The sequence below is a fragment of the Cottoperca gobio genome, chromosome 12 (genome assembly GCF_900634415.1).
Source record: "Cottoperca gobio chromosome 12, fCotGob3.1, whole genome shotgun sequence".
NCBI classification, from domain to species: Eukaryota; Metazoa; Chordata; class Actinopteri; order Perciformes; family Bovichtidae; genus Cottoperca; species Cottoperca gobio.
The window spans coordinates 11,688,066-11,709,313 of record NC_041366.1 but is presented as its reverse complement, the minus strand read 5'-3'; the positions used below and the strand labels follow the sequence as shown (position 1 = coordinate 11,709,313).

Sequence of the window (21,248 nt, the reverse complement as noted above, 5' to 3'; positions counted from 1 at the left end):
TGTGCGTGGGACTGCATTTGTGTGCAAGAGAGAGAGAGCAATAGAGGTTTGTCTTTGTAGCAGTTCTGGTGTGTCCTTTGGCGATTCCTCACAAAAATATACAAGTCTGAATTAGTTCAGTAAACGTTTGAGTTGATGGTCGAGCCTTCTATTCATTGCTGGTGCATTTAAGTAAAGATACTAAATTAGACATTTGAACTTAGAGCTTTAACACTCTCAACTAGCTCTTTATAAATCTGTATTTTTACACAAAAAAAAGGCCGATGTCTGATTCTTGCATGACAGATGACTGTGATCTTAAAAACACAATTTCAGGACATGAAGGAACATCACCAACAAGTTTAAATCCTGAAGTGAGACGACCTAACTTTCTAATTAGCCGTAAAAGTGACATTTATGGGATGATCGTCAAATGTAATGTAAAGTAGAGAAGAGTCATATATCAGCACACTGACTGTAATATCAGTTATACTACAATATCTAACTAAAGTTTGCCAACATAAGATACTGGTCACAGCAGACCAAGTGCAGCACAACTCCTGAGTGTACTAAATTGGGCAAGAGTCCGTTTTAGTTCTTATGAATTCAAGTTTTCGTTTGTAAGAGGAAGAATTGATTATTTCTTCTTTCAAAAGTTCCGTAGTCCCACTTTAAATCATCAATTGGGAATTTTTGAGTATGTAAGTATGCGTGTCGCAGAGCGCGCACTGAATCCAATTTCATCCTCATTCCTCTTTTTGGAACGCACAAATATAAGATACAGACACGGAGGAGTACAATTTAAAGTCATTGGGGGAAGAAAAAAAAAAAGAATAAAAATGCCTTGAGTGTTGCTCTCCAGCTCAGTCCCTCCATCTTCTCGTACTTCATTCTTCCCCTCTTAGCATTGTTCTACTTTTCAATATCTCTACTTTTCATGCAGATTTCTCTGCTGCATTATTCATATCTTTTGAGAGAAGCTCGATACCATGGTCTAATACTAGTTTCCCAAAACGACCTACATTATATTGTATAGCCACTGTGTGTATGAAAGAAGATGAGAAAGAATGAATGTATATGATTCCCCTCTTGCTTTCTGTGATTACACTCTGAACATCAAGCCACGGTGCTCCTCCAGCGGCAGAACCGCTAAGGAGGCCGGGCAGCGACGGAGCCGACCACTTAGGAATAGACAAATCCCCCCCCCACACACACACACACACATGTGTATATACCTCTTATTCTCTCTTTTTCTCCCTCTCTTCCTCTTCTCATCACCTCTGGAGTGTAAAGAGCATCAGAGTGTGTGAAGCCACCCTGAAGATCTCATCAAGGATCCAATCAGCGCGTGAATACAAAATGCGCTCTCTTGCGATGTGATGATGGGGTGGGGAGGGGAACATTCAGAGAGCCTGTCTGGAGCGAAGAATCTCTGCATATGCAAATTGAAGAAGAAAAAAAAATGTAATGGATTTTATAAGATAAGAATATAAGAGTGTCTCTGACCCTTTCAGGGATGTAGAAATAGGCTCGCAGGAAACCCATATGTGCAGATTAGCTTATTAATATTTATAGATGTAATTGGTTGAGCTGCGTGGCATGAAGCCTTATTGTACCTGCTGTAATGCAGACCATGTTTAGGCCTAATCCAGGTGGGTGCTCTTACTGGCTCTAACAGGGAAATGGCCGGCCATTTTAGGAGGAAGCTGGATATCCTAATAATCAGGTAAACTAATACCGGACGGTGAGAGTGTTTCCTTCCGGAGCTCTTGGAACGTCACTCATTCGCAAAATAGCTCCTGTCTAGTCCGCGAGCCATTTTAACTCGATGGAACGTGCGCTCTCTCCCCCCCCCCACGTGTATTTACAGAGGACCACACGGGCCCCTTCGGATAGCCTCTATACTCATGAGGAGGCTCCCCAAACGTCGTAGGGACCGACCCAAACGCTCCAGCACACACACCTCCTGCTTCTCAAATCTGAACAAAGCGTTCCTCAGTCTAAAGTGGTTAAACTGTCATTTCAAATCGTCTGGACATCGTGATTACCAGCATGGGAGGAATTATATATTTAGCTTTATGTCCGTCGCCATTTCCTCCCCCCGCCCTGATCTGAAGTGACTAGCCAGTAGTGCCCTCGATATTACTATCTCTGAGGAGTTTAAACCTTCCCCCAGGAGACAAGTGTAATCAAGGACTGCCAGCAGGAGAGAGGGAGGGAGGAGGGTGAGAGGCGTGGGGTGGGTGGTGTTGGAGTCCTGTAGTGATGGGATGGTGGAGGGAATGACAATGGACCCAATTTACGAACAATCCTGCTTCCCAGTCCTTACAAAATACTAAAGTACTCCGCCAAGTCTTAGAAAAAGAACAGAACATTAGTAAAAATGTCTGGCATGACCTGCTGGTAAACTTCTTTTTACATAGATTTTTGTCAGTAGGCTATATGGACGATATTTTCAGAAAATAATATCCCCTCCTTTTGTTGTAGAATCTTTTTTTTTTTTGCACATTCAAGTGCAAATACTAGTAGGAAAACGTCTTGTTATAATTGCTACAACAGGTGACATTTGAGCAAAGTTAGAAAATAACATCACTTTCATCTCTTGCAAAGATCTGAAGTCATTCTCTTCTTTTATTCAGGCCCAAAGTCATGTTTGCATACAGTAAATAGTACAAATCTGTTATTGCAGATGGATTATATCGACGTGAGTGTATTGAAGCGAGACAGAATAAGGCAGATGGCTGCACTAAAATCAAGGGAAATTATTCTTGTTTGTTAACTTGTACTGGAATATCTCCTCACACCGGCTGCTTTTTACATTTGTTTGTAATGAAAATAAGACCTTCATGGCTTGATAACAGACAAATGACCAGATGGAGATTTTAGCAGTGCAATAACCTCTTCAAAAAAAAATCAAGCTACCATATGCTGTAGTTCAGCAACACAAAACAAACACTGCACAAATAAGGAGGGGTGGAAGCTGTTGAATGAAAGGAAAAGCATGCACGTATACGTACATACACTTACACTTCTACTGCTTTTATTTAGCGAGTCATTGTTTAGAAAACATTCTTCCTTGATTCTTTCCACAAAAACATTGTTTCTCAGTAAATCCACAACCCCTTCCAGGATCTCATCCATCCTGAAGACACTCATTCATCCTTAATAACGTCACCGCTTGCTCATAAATAAAAGTGACCGCTAGGAAAGCAGATGAACGCAGGCAACGGATTGGACAGGAAGCCAGTTAATCTGCAATCCAATCCGGCCCGAGTCTAGTGAAACCCGGCTCAGCTTGGCTGACCGAGGCCTGGGAGGAAGGAAGTGAAGGACTCAGGAAACAGTGTTCAGAGCTTTCACCAGTCATATCCATCACAGTGCACAGTGATGGAAGCATGTGTGTTCATGTGTGTGTGTGTGTGTGCCCCTGTTTCACCAGTCATATCCATCACAGGGCTCTGTCTCCAGGCCTGGGCAACAGAGCTGGAGAGTCATTAGAGGGGCTGGGCTGCAGGCTGCAGCTCTGCACTTTAACTAAACATCTTTTCCATAAAATAAATGCTTCCAGGTTAGTGGTGGGGGTCCCGGAGAACCCAGGTCGCCTCGCTTTTGCTGCCACTCATCTGATCCCAATTACCAGAAAGACTGGGTCAGAGCCAGCGAAGACTATATGGATACAGACTGGAGTCGTGTGTAAGAGTCCAGCGAGGCATCCTTTTGTCTTAAAACAACACATCGCCACCCCACCATGCCGTAACCTCCCTTTCACTGTGCAGTATTTAATCTGTAGTTAAGGAAAGAAATGTGTACTGTAACACATGTCTATTACCGGTGTGGTTTTTGCACTTACATTGTAGATTTGTATTGGCTCAGTATGAGTGAGTAGGTGTGGGTTCAGTGGCATTTTTATAGGACATAAAGCTGTCGTGGTGATGAAACCTGTGACTTCTCTGTCATTGGAATCTGACCACAAAGCCACCTTGACATCTATTTAACTGCCACGCTGGAGCAATACGACATTGACCCATTTCACTGTTTATGCACATAATTAAGTACACATGCACTTACTATTTACTTTATCACCAACAATAGATAAGACATACAGTCTAGGAAAGGAACGTTTATGTATTTGCATGGCACCTTTTGACAACAACACTTTATAGTGTACTATACTATATATCAGGACGTGTCCTTTAATGTGATGTCATGTCATATTAAGTCTAGCGATGTCACATTACAACATGTCATATCTTGTGTTCTTTCTGTCTTTATCTTTTCACGTCATCATGACAGTTATCAGCTGTTCAGATGGAAAAGTTCTCATAACATCTCTTGGCATTTTTACATCGTGGCCTATTATTTAATATGATATAATTCTTCTTATATCTTGTCAGTTTATAATGTCTGTAACACTTTTAACTTTTATTTCTTCTATTGACTGTCCACAAGCTTATTTACTCTGAGCAGGTCTGGTACACACCCTGTTAAAACTAGAACATATAGTTATTTATTTAGTTTGATAAAGGTATTGACGGACTGAGTGCACATCTAATACGTGTTGCATCAGTGTATCAGCTTATGCTAACTCGTAAAACCTGTTGGAGTAACCTGATCTTGGAAGAGTCGATCATGGTGATATATATGTGCTTGTGCAGGCTTGGGTTTTTGTGTGGACACAGCGTGCACTTACATCCATACATTATTGAATAATTGTTTCCTGATGCTCTTCTCTTCCCGAGAATATTAATTACCAAATGATGAAACCGCCTCTTTGGTCTGGGAGGTTGAGGTTAAAGGAGGAAATGGGGGCCGTATAGGAGACCGTCCTTTTTGATGGGGGTAACTCTCATTTTGAGTGTGTGTGTGTGTTGTGTGTTTGTGTGGTTTGTGGTGCTGTTGGGAGGGGGGGGGTTGGGTTGGGGTGTAGCACCAGTTATGTTGGGGAGTTGAGTTTCAGGGGGGAGCATTTTTCTCAGATTGAATGGATGATGAGAATATCTTGGACATCTGGACGAAGCAGTTTTTGGCACAGAATCGCTAATTAATGCATTTTTCTCAGCCCCAAAGAAAAATAGTTTTAAGTGGGGGGAAAAAAGCACGAAAAGATAAAGTTGAAAGTTTTCAAATGTTCCTGTTTATGTGATGTTGCTGCTGCTGCTCCAGTACTTTGGCCAGGACACTCCTGTAAAGGAGTTAATATATGGGTAACCAGACAAGCACACACATACCACCTGACTGAAAGCTAACAATTTGGGAGATAAATATGATAAGTAAACAATAAAAAAGACATCAAAGACTACTTTATTAAGATAACAACGCACAGACAGTGAACTAGAAGAAAATATATAAAGGAAAGACACAGTTGCTCCAAAAGGACTTTCCCTTCTATCAAATGCCTCCAAAAAAGCTTTGTTTGTATGTTTTGTGTTTTTCCTGTGAACCTTTAATTCCACATAAGTAAACATAATTTCATGGATTCATAACCAGCCAACGTCAGAAACCGGCTTTCACACTGAGCCTGCATGAAGATGGCTCCATCTAGTGAAACTATGATGTAGGCAGAGACAGAAACTACACCATGTTTTATTGTTGTTATGGCAGAGATACTGTATAGTTCTTGGAAATATAGAATAGGAATAACTACCAAATAAATATCATTATTACTTTTTTTTAATTGAAGCAATACTTCACCCAAATGTAATATTTCTAAATATCAAACACTCCCCTCCAAAAGGCTTAAAAAGCCGCTGTTCTCTCAATGACAGAGAACAGTCATACATTCAATTCCAGTTAATGGCAGTGACAAGTTGTTACGTTGGATAAAAGAATATGTCAACTTTGGGAGGTGCTTTTTAAACCACTCTTGCATCATAAACCACTTCTCTTCTGTCCATGAGTATATTTCAATATTTTCCAAAATAGTGCAACACTTTTGGAGTTTCCCCTTATTCAGATGTCTTACTGTTATCCTCAACAGACTGTACAGAACCGAAAGAGATAATAAGAGATCATTTTTTAAATAAGAGTACAGTATAGGCACAATCCCTGTCAAATATGTAGTTGTATTAATAATGCAAAAATATATCTCAATACACATTTATATAAATCCTTTATTTTACATTTATTTCTAATAATAATAATAATAATAATGTGTAGGATCATTTCATAACTTACCACCTACTACACACTGTAAATAATGAAATGGTTAGTGCCGTGCATGTAGCGTACAGTAAGTTTATCAGTGATATTTTGTTCCCTGCTGCTGCTAGAAACAGAGTTGATGAGAGCGGTGAGACTCAACCAAAACAGTAAAGTTGCAAGCCCCAAAACAAAGAGCCAAAAGACGCTAAAATGCTCCATATAGAGCCGAGGAGAATCGCAGAACTTGGTAATTATTCTGTCTGGATTCAAGATTCAAGCTAAACGTTTCTACATTTGACACAATGCTGTTATAAAAATATAGATTACCGCAGCTTTAAATAACAGTTACAGTCAGCTGTCTTTTGTAACCTTAAACAAAAACCCATCGTGAGTTGCTGATAGCTGTTCTCAGTTCTCTGTGCTAAGTAAAGCCTTCCCTTTTCATGCATGTGCACAGATAAGACTGCTGGTGCCTACACCTGTTCATGTGGTAATGCAAAAACAAAACATCAGATAGATTTATAACATGTCTTCTGCGGTTTCCTGATGCCCTCTCATGCCCTCTCATGCCCCTGCCATGCTCCACTTGGCATCATATCCTATTACCTGCAACATACATGTATGCCGAGCACAATAAATATCTGCCTTACAGTTACTTTATAGTCGTTAGTTCTTTTCAATTTATAAGGTAAAATGAACCTCATATACAAATATATTGACAAGAAATAACAACATGCTGATTATTGCTGACTGAGTGAATGCCTTTCCTAAAAATTAATGTTGCAGCTGTTGCAGATAACCATAATGCAATAAGCGTGGGTGAAAAAATGAGTCAATCATGCATAAAACCACAGGACAACATGCTGACTAAATGAACATTGTGTATTACTCATACATTCGGGGAAATTAGGTGTGATAGATTCCAATTAATGGAGAATGGAGAATATATAGAAATAAAAATAAAAAAAGCTTTTGAATGAAATGCTACTGGAACCAGCGAGCTCTCTTGCCAGGAATTCTCATAAAGTCACTTCCCTTTTCACTAATATCACATATAAACTGTTCCTGCTTTGCTTGCAGTCTTGGAAAGGAACCTAATAACGGCCTTTCTTTTTCTCGTGGACTGACAAAGAACCGAAACAGAAACAACTGCAATCGTTCATTAAGTGTTTGAACTATCAGAACAGTTGGACACGGAGAGTTAGTTCAGGAGTTTCATGACAAGCTAAGGTGAATTACCGATTGTACGCTGGAGTTTCTCTATCCTTGGTGTAGGGGATGTGGTAGATGATGCACTTTGTTTAAAAATGAAAAATAATTACTACATGTAATATATTTTTAATGAAAATGACAATCCGGGCTGATAATAGAAAAGTAGAATCGATTGCTTATCTTACATACATTGAATACAACATTTTTTGCAGCATATCAGGGCCTATACAAATTATAACCACACAGTCAAAAGAATTTCAACATCATGCTCATGTTTGTTTAACAAGTAACAAGTGCTTAATGTTTTAAAGTCTCAAATGTCTTTGCCCTCAGCACTTCATACTTTGTGTTTGGAGCTGCAGCACCCCTTCTGTCCCAACTGTGTTGTTGAGTGAGGGGCAGTGCCCGGGGCAGGCCATGACCAGCACCCTGCATCTTCCTCTTTCCATTAGAAACTTCCTCAAGGACTCGTCGAAGAATGGGTTCCCTTCTCTGTACCCATCCAACAACAGCAGAGCCTCACTGGTTAACAAAGTCCTCAGCTCATGCTCCGTCTTGTCCTTGAGAGAAAGTTGGATCGTCACTTCTTGAAACAAGTCGCCTTTCACTTTGCTGCAGTCGACGTAGAAGAGAAATCGAAGGCTGCTGAGATCGAAGAGGTTGGAGAGGGCGTGTGTCGGCCCCTCAGTCCAAGAAGAGACCAGGATGTGAGCTATGGTTGTCTTCCCGCTCCCGGGGGGTCCCTCAAGGAAAAGTGTCTTTCCAGCTTCTGGGAGTAAAGCTTGAAGATTCACAGGCTGGCCCTTACTGAAAAACAAAAAGAGGGATTAGGAACTACATATGCTGTACCAATATAAAACATAGACTTCAACCGTGGAACTGGATATGTCCACGCACACATTTTCAATTCTTAAAGCCATTCAAATCACCATTTGCAACAACAACATGTCAGAAAGTCTATCGTTGCTACTTTCTTTAGGGGGTGAAGTAAAACCACCCACATGTTTCACGTCGACTTCACGTTGCAAATGTACGCTGTTGGCCACTATCAAACCTTCTTGGCAGTCCATAATGGACGAAGCTATCGTAATTTGGCGTAACTACAACTTCTCTCAATGATTTGGAATAAAACACTTGAATTGTTGCTGTTACTGGAAATGAGAGCATTCTTATGATCAATTGGAAATTTGGTGTGTATGACTCACTTGTTTTGCAGCCTGTGAGACAGCTCCTCCACACCGAAAGCGTCCCAGTGGTGTCTCATCTCCATGCTGAAGGAGTAGTCAGAGTAATGGGCTTTCAGAAACGCCCGCAGAGTTTCTTCCATGCAACCTACACACAATAACACAGACATGATCAGACCACATCCACGTCATTTTATGAAAAAGAGGCAAATAGTGTGGAAAAATGTTTTGGTTGTTTTCTTTCTTTCCGCACAGAAAAGTGCCTGTATGGTAATACAAGCGAGGAATGTGTCGGCTGATATTTTTACGGTAAAAGACATTTTTTAATAATGTAGTTCAGTAGAATAATGTTGTTACAGACAACTACAGATTTCTGGAAGAAATGATCTTATTGAATTCATTCAAAACCTTGAAGTTGTGGGTGTCTCAAGGTCTGTGTTAAACATCTGAGGGCATCTAACACGAGAACCAACAGGTTTTTATTCAGTGCCACTGCAAATAAATGACGTAATAAATAAAGTACTGAATCTAATTCATCGATAAGTTGATTGACAGAAAATCAATTGGCCACTATTTTGATAATTAAGTCATTTTTACTTTAAAAATTAAGTGAAGTTATTAATTAAGTTATTTTGCAAGCAAAATACCAAAACATTAACTAGTTCAAGCTGCTAAATTGTGAGGATTTTCTGCTCGGCTATATCTCATGTGGTAGTACGCTGAATATCTTTGGGTTTTGGATTGTTGGTTGGACATCACTTTGGGCTGTGACTGTGACAAATCAACTGAAAAACATAAATCAGGTAATAATGGGTCACAAGAGTCACTTACCTTCATTAAAAACAGTTCTCTCCTCTTTATATTCTTTATTTTTTGCTGTGCCTGATGGAAAAGAACAGCGTTGTTACTTGATCAGCTTTCACACACAGTCGATACTTATGGTCATTTATGAATAGCTATATTTCAGTCGAGCCACCTTCATTGAGCAGTTCACAAGTACGACTTTAAATATAACTAAGTCTCATTGTATTACTGGAGGTGTTGCAGTGATTTAAATTGTATGTGAAACATACACGGTTCATGTTTGCTTGCTCGCTTGGTAAGATTTGGTTAAACCGCAATGGATGCAAGCAGCACAGACTTTAAGGGGCCTTTGGACGTCACAGTTCAGCCACGCTTGCAATTGCAAATGATTAATTAATTCACGGCACTTCAACCAATTAGCTTAGTGAGAAAAAGGCAGCACAGCCAGGCAAGTGGAGAATGGATAACACCAAAGTAGAAAGAATCATCACGGTGCGAAGGAAATTATGATCATAGTTTTAGGGTGTCCCTAAAGGTATGATCTCAACCTTCTTCATGGAGAGTGAAAGGAACTGTGGGCGTCAGCAGTATGTTCTCATAGTCACCGCTCTCTTTGAGACGTTTAGTTTATGCAGCGCTTTTCAAAAACAATTCTGGCAAATCTACAGAGGTCTGCGAAAGGCCACTACTACTTTGGATCTACTTTATGTTCCTTCACAATAAGTTTAATATTACCTTGAAATACATGTTGCATTCATACTGACGACAGCGTGAGAGGGCGCTCCCCTTTGTACTATTGTCGCCAACGATTAAATCACTACTACAAGCTACTTAGTTCTTCTGTGACTGTTGCTGTCATCATGTGGTGGCTTTGGTTGTTGTGATTACGAGACTGTTACACACTTTTTAATGGATGTTACATTCATTACATGCAGGTGTTGTGTGTGTGTGTGTGTGTGTGTGTGTGTGTGTGTGTGTGTGTGTGTGTGTGTGTGTGTGTGTGTGTGTGTGTGTGTGTGTGTGTGTGTGTGTGTGTGTGTTGAGACTTACAGGCAGCAGTAGAAACAGACCTGCCTCGACCGTCGACCAAAAGGTTCCTGGAACCTAGAGGGGGAAATCATTGTTATAAATGCTGTGTGTTAATACAGCATGTGTGTATGTAATTAATGGAAGGGTGGAAGTTTGTTTGGCACAGTGTACAAATAGTTTCATTCATTTAGCTTGGTAAAATAATATAAATATCTTTGTTTTAAAAGCATCAATCTTGCTTTCTATATGTGAGACATGTTTATTTAATTGTATTTCTCTTGTAAATATTATATTTTATGTGCTGCTGTCCGGACATATAGCTGAAGTAACCCTTCTTATCATGTTAAATATACATATACAGAGAAACATGTAATAGGTCCACTATTGAGATGATGAATGTGTTTGTTTAGGGGAATATATTAACAACAAACATGCTACACTGAAAAAACCACCAACACGTTAGGACATCGCCTCAAATTCCCCTGTCACATAAATCAAGCCCAACCTGGGTGTTTCCAAACGTGGTGGTTGTGACACATGTCATGCGCACAAGAAAACATGCATGTAAAATTCCCTGAACAAAGATGACAAAGCTATAACCTAAATGATGAACGTTTTACAAATACTTCCTCTTTTCAGTGGCAAAATGACTTGACTCAACATGTATCACACGAAATGACACAGTTGTCTACTGACAAGACAAATTGATCTGCCCATTTGACAAAAACAAAAAGTAAACATAGGTCATAAGTATACACTTGAGGTGAGACTGCAGAGTTCTCGCTGGACAATAAAGTTATATTTAAAAAGTTATATTCTATTCTGTCTTAAGTCATAGCAGTATTTTATGCTATTTTATTAATGGGTTTTAACAGTGAAAAATAAAAGGGAAATAAGAAAAGATTAAAGATGCACAACTGGATTTTCCACTCTTCCACTTTCCTGCTTAGTCTTTCATTCCACATCCTAAAAGGAAATCCAGCCCTGCAGTGACCCCGCACATCCTGTACACAATGTCTTTGGGCTGCAGATTTATTTCTAAGTCTATCATATATGAGTGCAAGAACAATCCATTTGTTAATAGTATTGTCACTTTAATATTTCACCATAGCTGTATGTGGAATTATTATGCATTGTAATGCCTGATGTCAAACACAAATTTCCATTTTGATGTAGATTTTATTGCACCTCAGAGTATTCTATATTGTGTCTCCAACCTACGGCTGCATTATATGTATTTATGTGTTTGTTTTAAGCTACATGTTCTGAATGTGTAATGTGCTGTACACACAAAGAATTGAGTGACTGCTTACCTTTTCGTCGTCGGTACAAGAGCACTGCAACAATAATGACGACCATTACCACTCCGATGCCCAATACAACGATGACAGCATTATTTTTTACAGGAGGAACGGGTATCTCATCTGGGAAAAGAGTGAAGAAGGATTAGTGTTAAAATGTGCCACAAAACTTCTGTAATTCAGCAATGACAGGGCCAAGTGTTGGCATGTTCTTAGTTATTATACCCACACTTTAAATATGTTTAGCCACTTTGGAAATAACCAAATATACGAAAGACAAAAACATTGCAAACTTCCCCTTTCTGGTTAACAACTAAAAAGAATGCCGTAATTAAAGTGACTGTGTACTTGTGTACTGCTTTTTAGATTAGCTGTGCATCCGGCCCAATCTTCTTTTACTTTTCTTCTTTTTGTAGTTGTATTCACAGGCCCTTTACCTTTATTTTGCAATAACATAGCTTGATACTTTCTCATGTTTAGCAAATCAGGTTCAAACATACTGTATCCAAACGAGTAAATTATTATTTGCACACATATTGGCAGAAGCAGAGCAGCCTACACACACACAAATCTCTTGTAATGGAACTCTACAATAAAGCTGAAGCGACGCTACACTACCTACAGCTTCACTGAAAGCTGGGAGAAGTCTTGTAACTGTAGGAAAGAGCTGATACTATCAAAAATAAATTGTGAACATAACAGGAAATAGAAGTAGGCGATGACATTAACATGTTATATTTCCTGTGTTAAGATGAGAATATCAAAGGCTTCACCTAACTTAATAGTGGCGGCTGCTTAAAGTACCAAAAGCACTAATTACAATTATGCAGAATGTTGTATTTTATAATAATATGTATTAAATTATTGGATTATAAATAGTGATGCATTATGTGTAAGCATCACTTTAGTGTTGCAGCTAGCAAAGGAGGGGCTGATTTCAAGTGATTACTGGGTATTTACAATATATCTATAATAATACATCATCATTTATTATCTGTTTTCTTGCTTCTCATTTGATTCTTTTATCTTTTAGTAAAAGAAAAGTTGGGCAGCAGACAGGACGATGGAATAAAGAAATGGAATAAAGTTGACTGGCCAGAGTTGACCTGGAGAAGTTGCAATAAAATGGTCAACATTGTAAAAGTCCCTGTGTGCTTGCATGTTCTGTGTCTTGTTTTGGAAGAATGCCTTTTAAAGAAATATAAAAATGTACCTGGCATATGAAATGTTGCAGAGTAGCCATCCTTTTCAAAGACACACGTGTAGTTGTTTTCTACGGATAAGCTGACGCGTATACGACTGTTGACTGTAAAAAGCTGGTCTGGAGTTGATGCGGAAGTGGTGCTGGCATTGAGCGTCCGCAGCGTCCCATCCTGCCACATCACAGAGGACTCCGGGTATCCCTCTGACTGGCAGATTAGCAGCACGTCATCACCCTCTGCTACCTTCTCAATGTGTTTAGTCACTGTTTTATAAGGTGCTAGGGGAGAATCAGAGAAGAAGAAATATAATAACTACCTTGTGTTTAGAACAGCACCACTATGATATAATCCTAAAACTATAATCAAGAGATCTTACATGATAAGAGGAAGATCTTCGGGAATGTAGAAATGAGCCAAAAGCATTTTTTTTTATACCAAATTGAGTAATATTGGTTTTACTTTCATTATCATCATGAGTTATACTGTGCCCACAAACGACCACATGCTATGGCCAATGAGCAAGACCATTCCCAGAACAAACCCCTGAAATCTTTTCTAGAAAGTTACACAATTACACCGTCACAGACTCGGTACTTACCAACAACAGACAAAGTCATCGTTTTATAATCAGCTCCTTCTCCTTCCACCAAACACTGATAAGTCCCAGAGTCATTGATCCGGAGCCTGGAGATCTGTAAAGTGACACATACGCATCATGTATGGCAAATTCAAGGCTTAAATGAACCAATATAAAATGCATAATCCCTCTTTCTCTATCTCTAATACAAGATATGTATCTGATACTGTGAACACAGAGAATAACGGGAAGATAAATATGATACTTCTACATAAGCGAGGAATCCAGTGGATCTTATGTCCTGCTAGGGACTTTGACGCTCACATAATTCCCACAAAGATGAAAAGGGGAGGGCAAGTTAACATCGTCACTGTCAGTATTTACCTGTAACTTAGACCAGCCTTCCTGCAACTGCTCAGTGAGAAGCCTAACTCGACCCTGATAGTCCGGATCCTGGGACGCCAAGTCCTCCTTCCAGTTATCCATACGGTACACGTCCCGGACCAAGGTGTAGGTGAACCAGTGCCAGGTCACCTTCAGGTACGCAAGAGGATGTGATAGTTTAGGCCGAAACCTGCAGCTCATCACAACATCTTCTCCCAACTTTGACTCGTACAAGGCGTACTCGGCATCAACAGTGAAAAACAGCCCTAAAGCAATATACAACATTAAATTAAGCACAGTAGATGATTTTACTTTGTTTTTGTAAAGTGGCTTGTGCATTATATAGAAATAGAAATGTTTAATGTAGATTAAATTGTGTCCTGTTTTGTGCTCTTATTTATATATTAGTGTCTCGACTGCTGTACACTTTATACTACAAAGAATCGTACTACACACCTGAGAGAGATGGCTGAAACATGACTTGCAAAACTAGAATAAGGGCCCAGTCCATTGAGACCTAAGGAAGAAACAAAAGGGAGTTTTACAAATGTTAAAATCTTTTGGTCATGTTACTAAGATACATGAGTCATTTTAAACCAGATGTAAATTCCAAAACCACTTGTTTGATTCAGTTTACTTTTTTACTCTGAGACTAAAAACACACACTCAACATCACATGTCGGTGGCATACATTGTTTTTCTTAATCCCAGCATGACTCAGCTCTTCAAAGCAAGTTACTTCCCTATTGGTTCAGTATTGATAACAACACAAAACCAAGGTGCCTTACATAAACGTAATTGTTCACTTTAAGTAATCCTGTTAGGACAACAATCAAATCAAAGCAAGTGCATTTATTATATCATACAGATCTCAAAGTGCCAATATTTAAAGTAATTCATTGAGTGAACTGTTCAGGGATAATTACATTAGTAATTTTCTGTGCAGATTTCCTATGAAATGGAACTGAAGATGGCAGTTCTGCAGAACATGTATGACTTTAAATGTGGGTGAGCTGTCATTGATTATTAAGCTTTGTCAGCTGTTTGCTTCACAATAGGCATAACTAAAATATATTATAATTAGTCAGTTATTAAGTACTAGGTACACTTCAACTTATTACATATTTAGCCTACTATAGTTAAGATAACTGTATTAGTCTCCAGGCTAAAATAAAACACTTAGCATAAAGGTGATAAATGGCTAATTAAATATTTTAATATGAAAAAACTGATATATATGATACAATGATACAAATGAAAAATAACACGTAAATAGATAACTAAATGCTCATTAATAAAAATCTATTACCAGCCCTAATATTATAATTCTAAAAAATACTAATACTAATAACAGTAATAATAATTATTATAATAACAACAACAATAATACTTATAATAATAAAATATTGAAAGTTGTACAACCCTAAACTGTTATTTTTCAATATAGTCAACAATATATTCTTACCTTCACGACATGTAACAGCTAGTTAGTTGTATTTTCATCTAGTGTCCCTTCTTCCTTAGTTCTGACCGCCTCCGCTGCTGCTGTAGGCTATATACTGTACGCGCATAAAACAGAAGCCACGTGGGTGATGGGGCGTCCCAACCAACACACCCACTCGAAACTGTATCAATCTAAATTTTAGCCAAATTTAACATGACAGATTTGGGTCTCCACGTTGGGAATACCAGGTTACAACTAAACACACTGTAAACGTCTTTACGTCTCACAGATCTACCTAGAGGAGGAAACAAGTTGCGCAAATGAACACGGAAATAGACCACTTTTACTGCATTTACTGTAAGGAACATTATATAAAATAATGGTCTCACCTAAAATGTCATAAAACGAGTATACAACCCTCTTTGTGCTTTATCGGCAGATGTGTTTGTCTTTTGCGCGCGCAATAATAATTATAATAATAATAAGTGAGTCATTCAGATATATTTGAAACTGATAGCTGCTCTGTTTCTGTCTCTGTGTTATTTTTCGCCAACTTCATTTATCTTTATTGTACACATGTTCATATTATACAGAGGTACAAACAGATACAACAACAACAACAAAAAAGACAAAACGCAAATAAAAGAACATTTACTTTTTATAATGCCAGAGTTCGTGTTATATACAGTATATTATAATCGTTATGTTCTTTAAATTCATTAATAAAGTGCTGGACAGTTGACTTGGTTCCTGACCCTTTTCCCCATGGATATATAATATACTATAATAAACTGTTGTATGTTGTACAGCATGTTATTTTCAATCTCATCATGACTTAAATATAGCATTACATCAAACATTATTTCAACATTCAACTTATTTTTTTATTTTTTTAGAAAGTTGACATCATCAATCCAGAACATTCTGGATTACTGGCACACTGGCTTTCTAGTTTCTAGTAATTCCCAGAAATCACATTTATAATCTATTTCTAGTTTTACATTTTCCAACACAAGTTTTTACCAGGTATATTCTATGGTTTGTCTTTAAAACTCTTCCATAACGTTGTTATTGATACAGCATTATCACACCTGTACATCATTGAACAAAGGAAGACAAACAACTATAAGATGACTATCTAGGACCTAGATAGTCATCGGCAGCAACATTACCTGCAAAATGTGTTTCTAAAACAAAGAGATGCATGTTCACACGAACAAGTCCACACACGTCATTTTGGAAAGCTGGAAATTGGAATGGAATGCAACATATCATTATGCATCGTGTATCACGTATCATCTACAGTGGGACTTTCAAACTCTGTGGGTATTCCATCAGTTTACCGACTCCCATGTTGTGCGTGTTTGAACACAACTTTATTTTTAGTTATGAGAGTGGTGCGTGTCTAATCTTGGAAATGTTTTTGTCACTACGAGTTTATTTTTCCAGTTTTTTTTAGAAACCCCTTGGAAAATCTTAATTTGTAATAGACTTTACTACCCAGATTAGTCATATAAAATACCATGCCATTACTGGAAATGTTTGTGATATAGACCTTGATTAAACATGTTTTATTTTCTATGTGATCCATCATTGGTTAATGTCTGATGAGGAAAAGACAGAGCTAAAGCATTCGGTATGAACTACTACTGTACGCATGTACTATTAGGGTGTAGGGAGAAATAAAAAATACTGAGAGCAACAGACAAAGAGTGGGGAAATTAAGGCGCAGTAGTGTTTAATGCAACATTATGCTTATCATCTATTTACTTTTTACTTTTATTTAGTTTCATTATTGCCTTTAGCTTTATATGCTGTGAGTATGGCTCTTGAGATCATACTTCATATTGAGAAAATGTGCATTTATTTTCTAAATCAACTACTGTGTTAAAAATGGAAATAGAAATGACTGAAACTGACAGCCAGACTAATTTATGTTGAGTTGGTTGTGAACCTGGGGAGGTGGAATATTAGGTGTTATTTGTGCAGGAAGGTGATAGTTGGCCAGGAGTCCCCAACACTGCATTAATGCAATAATGGAAATAGATAGCTTAGCTTGATATGGTTCACTGCAGTATGAATATTTTCACTTTTACTGATCATGTCAGAACTAAACATAACGCAACGTGGGATGCTAACTCTCCTACAAAGTTATTGTGGAATCCTCCCACCTATGAAGGGCCCCTATTGTGTAAAGTGTGCATTTATCTTGTGCTGGATCAGGTCACAACATTTACATAAAAGTCTTCAAACTTTAAAGTGTCTTCTCTGTAACAGCTAAGGTAAATAAATCATACCATTTTAGTTCACCACACAAAGTTTTTTTCCATTATTTATTTATGTATTATTGACACAACATTTCACACAACCCCAGGGCTGGTTGTTTTGGAGACTAAACTCAAACAAGCACTGACTATAAAATAATCAACTATTGATTAAGACCTACAATCACCAACAGAGGGAGCCATTTCTTGTTTAACAGCAACTAGCCACCATGGACCATGGACTGTAAAGTGCCCTGGACAAGCAATAAACCTCTTTAGCTCAAGCACTGTGTACATTTTATATTTCTCAACCCAAATTGTTCACTTACTCAGAGCGGAAGCGTGGTAATACATTGGTTTGAATGAATTCCTTTAAATCATGAATGTAATGACGTAATGGCTTTATTATGAGTTAATAATGACATATTTTGGGAGTAGACTGTTATTATAATGCCCATATAATATTAGTTTTGACATTTGGAAAGCATCCTTCTTGTTTATGGTATAAAATATTTTAGTTTTATTTTGAAATCTGACCGGAAGAGCAGTGCTTATTTCTTACAGGTAGACCGGAAGTTAGCAGTTTTGAGGGGGTTTGCACATCACCTTTTATTTTCATAGACATGCCCTTGAATATCTTGTCGTTCTTGCTTTTGTGACGAGTATCATTACAGTCTTCAACGTATATTAGGTATGTAAAGCTTCATTTTATATTAACCAAGCTAACATTACCACTCAAGGTTAAAACCGAAGCGAATCGGGTGAAGCATGGGGAGCTACTTTATGTAGTAACATTAGCTCATATCGTTTGCCAAATGAATTACCAGGAGAGACCCAAAAGCACTGAACCAAAACTGTCAAACCGGTTGCTAACGTTGAGTACTGCTAACCCCTAGCAATAGCAATATGTGTACGTTATTAGCATGGCGTTATTAAACAGACGCAGATAAATGAAGCACGAGTGAGCTAACGTTACTGAGTTTAGCTGACAGTTGTAAGTTAAGCTACTGGACAGTGAAACCTCGACAGTGCCATTAAGTTGCATGTTTGAGTAAATAAAGTTTAAACGTTGGTTGTACCTCTAACGTTTGAGTATTTGTGCTAGTACGTTTGATAACGTTTGGCTGCAGCATAATATTAAGTAATTGTGTCTTTAGGTCAACAGTCACAGCGCCACCATGGGGTTTCTACTGTCTAAATCCATGGATGCAAACTTTAAAAAGCAGCAAGAATTCATGCTCCACAATGCACGGCTGCAGGTGAGTGAAAGTGCACCCACTCACATGGTATTAAAGACAACGTTGTTCAGAAGATGTAATTGCTATGCACTCATAGTTTACTTCATGCACCTGCAACCGTGTTGTACCAGTGTCAGGTGGAACATGGAAGTGAGTGTTATGCAAAAGTGTCCTGCTTTATTACTTGATCGAGTGGCCCAGTTTTAAAAATAGGCCCAGTGTCAAAATCTAGCTTTAAGATTAAAATGTCATTGATACTGTACTTACATTGTGCATATTCCTAAAATATTATACATTTTTAATGTCATTACTACACAGCAAACATGAAACTTAACGTAATATCTTTTTTAATGTAATTACTACACAGCAAACATTGGGCTATGTAATATTCCAGGGTAATTTGTCAATTGTACCAGTGAACCAGCCCACATGGACCATAATTCTGGCAGATCTTCCAGGAAACAGACTCAGGCCATCAATCTGGCCGTCACATTAATGTACCCTATGTATCCGTCTTGTCAGCCTGTTGCTCTTTATTTATTTCTTGAATCAGTGTCCAAACCAGGGATACAAGCTTCAGTTCAAATCTCAGCATTTCCATTTAGAGACCACAGGTTTTATTGCGCTCATTGTTTCATTTAAACAAAGGATTGTTTTTTTTTCTTCTCCTTTTTGGGGCCAATTTGTTGTGATTTATTCATGCCTGTAAGCTGCTGAGCAGCAGGTGGGATGTGTGACTGTCATTACACCAATGAAATTATCCAACGTACACCCAAAAGGTTTGTTGTGTTTTCTGTCCCACAATTTTCTCCTGCTCTCCCAGGTGTAAATGTGGTAGAGGATGACTAATATTATTTAGTGATGGCAAAGGTTTGGTAATTGAGTTTTAGAGCGCCGATTTGGGTTGTGACGATGAACCACAGGTAAATATTATGTACATGTTTAAGCATTGCTGTACAAAATCTACATTGTTTCATTGTCTTAACTGAGTAAAGCTTTCATATTTATAATTCCCACTCAGCATCACTTTTAAATAATTAATAATTAAGACATTTCCTTTTTTCCCCATTGATTTTGATTGATACATTTATCCTTTTAGATCTTGGCTGAACAAAACATTCTCAAATGTCGAATAGTCAAACAAAAATCTTAAGGGTCGCTAATGTTATGTTACTGTCTGTAATTGTGAAATTGCATCTTTTATCACAGTGTGTAATGAATAAGATTGACCCTGGCAATTTTAGAATATCTGTGAAGCAACGCTGTTGCCTCCCCATGCATTAAGATGTCAAAGATGATTGCTTGACTGTGTTTTCAAGTCACATTATTCAAAGCTAATTGAACCTCTCTACGCTCTTGCCTTTTGGACTCTTTAGTCAAAGTCATTTGGCTTTGTGTTCAGCATCACAGTGCCCACCTTAAACATTACTTGAAGATGTGGATATGGGTGTGTTTGTATGACGCATGTCCTGACGATGAATGGCAGCTGTGAAATTATGTTTTTGTTCATTTTATATTTAAAAGAGGGGTCTTGGCTGTTTTTGATTTATTTTATATCACTGGTTTTTGATCACTGTGATGCTCACGCTCTGAAGGTAATGCAAACACCAATAATGATTACAAATGTTGCTTGTTTAGCCCTTTTGCAAAAACATAAATTACATATAAGTACTTTACTGTGTGTGTGTGTGTATGTGTGTGTGTGTGTATGTGTGTGTGTGTGTGTGTGTGTGTGTGTGTGTGTGTGTGTGTGTGTGTGTGTGTGTGTGTGTGTGTGTGTGTGTGTGTGTGTGTGTGTGTGTGTGATCCAAACTAGGCAGAGAGGTGGATTGTCGATGGAGCTGAGGTGTGCCCGGGTGACGCAGCAGACAGCTAGCTGCTATGGCACCCACCTATCACTCAAAGCAGACACGACCCCAAATTATGCATAACCTTAATATAATTTAAACGGGTGAGTCATATTAAAATTCACCCCTCGTACAGTTATCATGAATGGTGATTAGCTATGGAGACAAAAACAGTTTTTCGTACCAGGCTGGGCATTTTACCACGAGCCTCAAGTGGCCGTTCAAGGAACTTCAGTTTTTGGCAGTCACGCGTTGGCTTTTCAGCACCCGAGGTTGCCACTTGATGTGTTTGTGGATTTCTCTCTCTCTCTCTCTTTTTGTTACAACTACTTCTTTCAGTATGTAGACCGTGATGATTTGTGCGCATCAGTCTCCCTGGTATTGTCCTGCTGTGCGTATGCTTGTAGCCTTTAGAAAATGTCAGTGAATTTCCCGCTTACGTTTCAGTTCTGCTGTCACCTTCTCACCTTCCGAGTGAATCCATTGATGCTCATTTATTTTCTTCACTGCTCTTTCCAGTCACTGTTTAGACTGCATTTACGATTTGAGAAGTTTGTCTTCTTTTCTCGTCTTCTACCATATTTGTTTAGCTTTTTTGAAACATACAAAACAGTAACACAAGATACAGAGAACTTCTGAGAT

General features: G+C 38.4%; 2 protein-coding genes across 2 annotated transcripts in view; one reads left to right on the top strand and one right to left on the bottom strand.

Moving 5' to 3' along the window:
• Positions 1 to 7,441: 7,441 nt before the first annotated feature.
• Positions 7,442 to 15,372, bottom strand: LOC115016353 (CD276 antigen). The gene is made up of 10 exons (XM_029444025.1): positions 15,279 to 15,372; positions 14,270 to 14,330; positions 13,814 to 14,079; positions 13,451 to 13,544; positions 12,864 to 13,130; positions 11,663 to 11,773; positions 10,371 to 10,424; positions 9,348 to 9,398; positions 8,538 to 8,664; positions 7,442 to 8,139 (listed from the first exon to the last, which is right to left on the bottom strand). Exons 2-10 carry the CDS (start codon positions 14,322 to 14,324, stop codon positions 7,662 to 7,664), a joined length of 1,503 nt encoding a protein of 500 aa, XP_029299885.1. The 5' UTR covers positions 14,325 to 14,330; positions 15,279 to 15,372; the 3' UTR covers positions 7,442 to 7,661.
• A 2,718-nt stretch (positions 15,373 to 18,090) lies between these two features.
• plgrkt (plasminogen receptor, C-terminal lysine transmembrane protein) overlaps positions 18,091 to 21,248 on the top strand; it is a 16,086-nt gene continuing 12,928 nt past the window's right edge. The window contains exons 1-2 of the mRNA XM_029444014.1: positions 18,091 to 18,212; positions 18,679 to 18,780. Coding sequence (XP_029299874.1) covers positions 18,700 to 18,780 — 81 coding nt within the window. The 5' untranslated portion in view covers positions 18,091 to 18,212; positions 18,679 to 18,699. The remainder of the gene's footprint in view (positions 18,213 to 18,678; positions 18,781 to 21,248) is intronic.

What these genes read in the sequence shown, in the direction of transcription:
- LOC115016353 (XM_029444025.1), bottom strand. Translation starts at nt 14,324, where the DNA reads ATGGACTGGGCCCTTATTCTAGTTTTGCAAGTCATGTTTCAGCCATCT. An exon ending in GTTTCAGCCATCTCTCTCAG is followed by an intron (nt 14,080 to 14,269) that starts GTGTGTAGTACG and finishes ATATTGCTTTAG; the next exon opens with GGCTGTTTTTCACTGTTGAT. An exon ending in CTTGTACCGACGACGAAAAG is followed by an intron (nt 10,425 to 11,662) that starts GTAAGCAGTCAC and finishes TTCCCCCTCTAG; the next exon opens with GTTCCAGGAACCTTTTGGTC.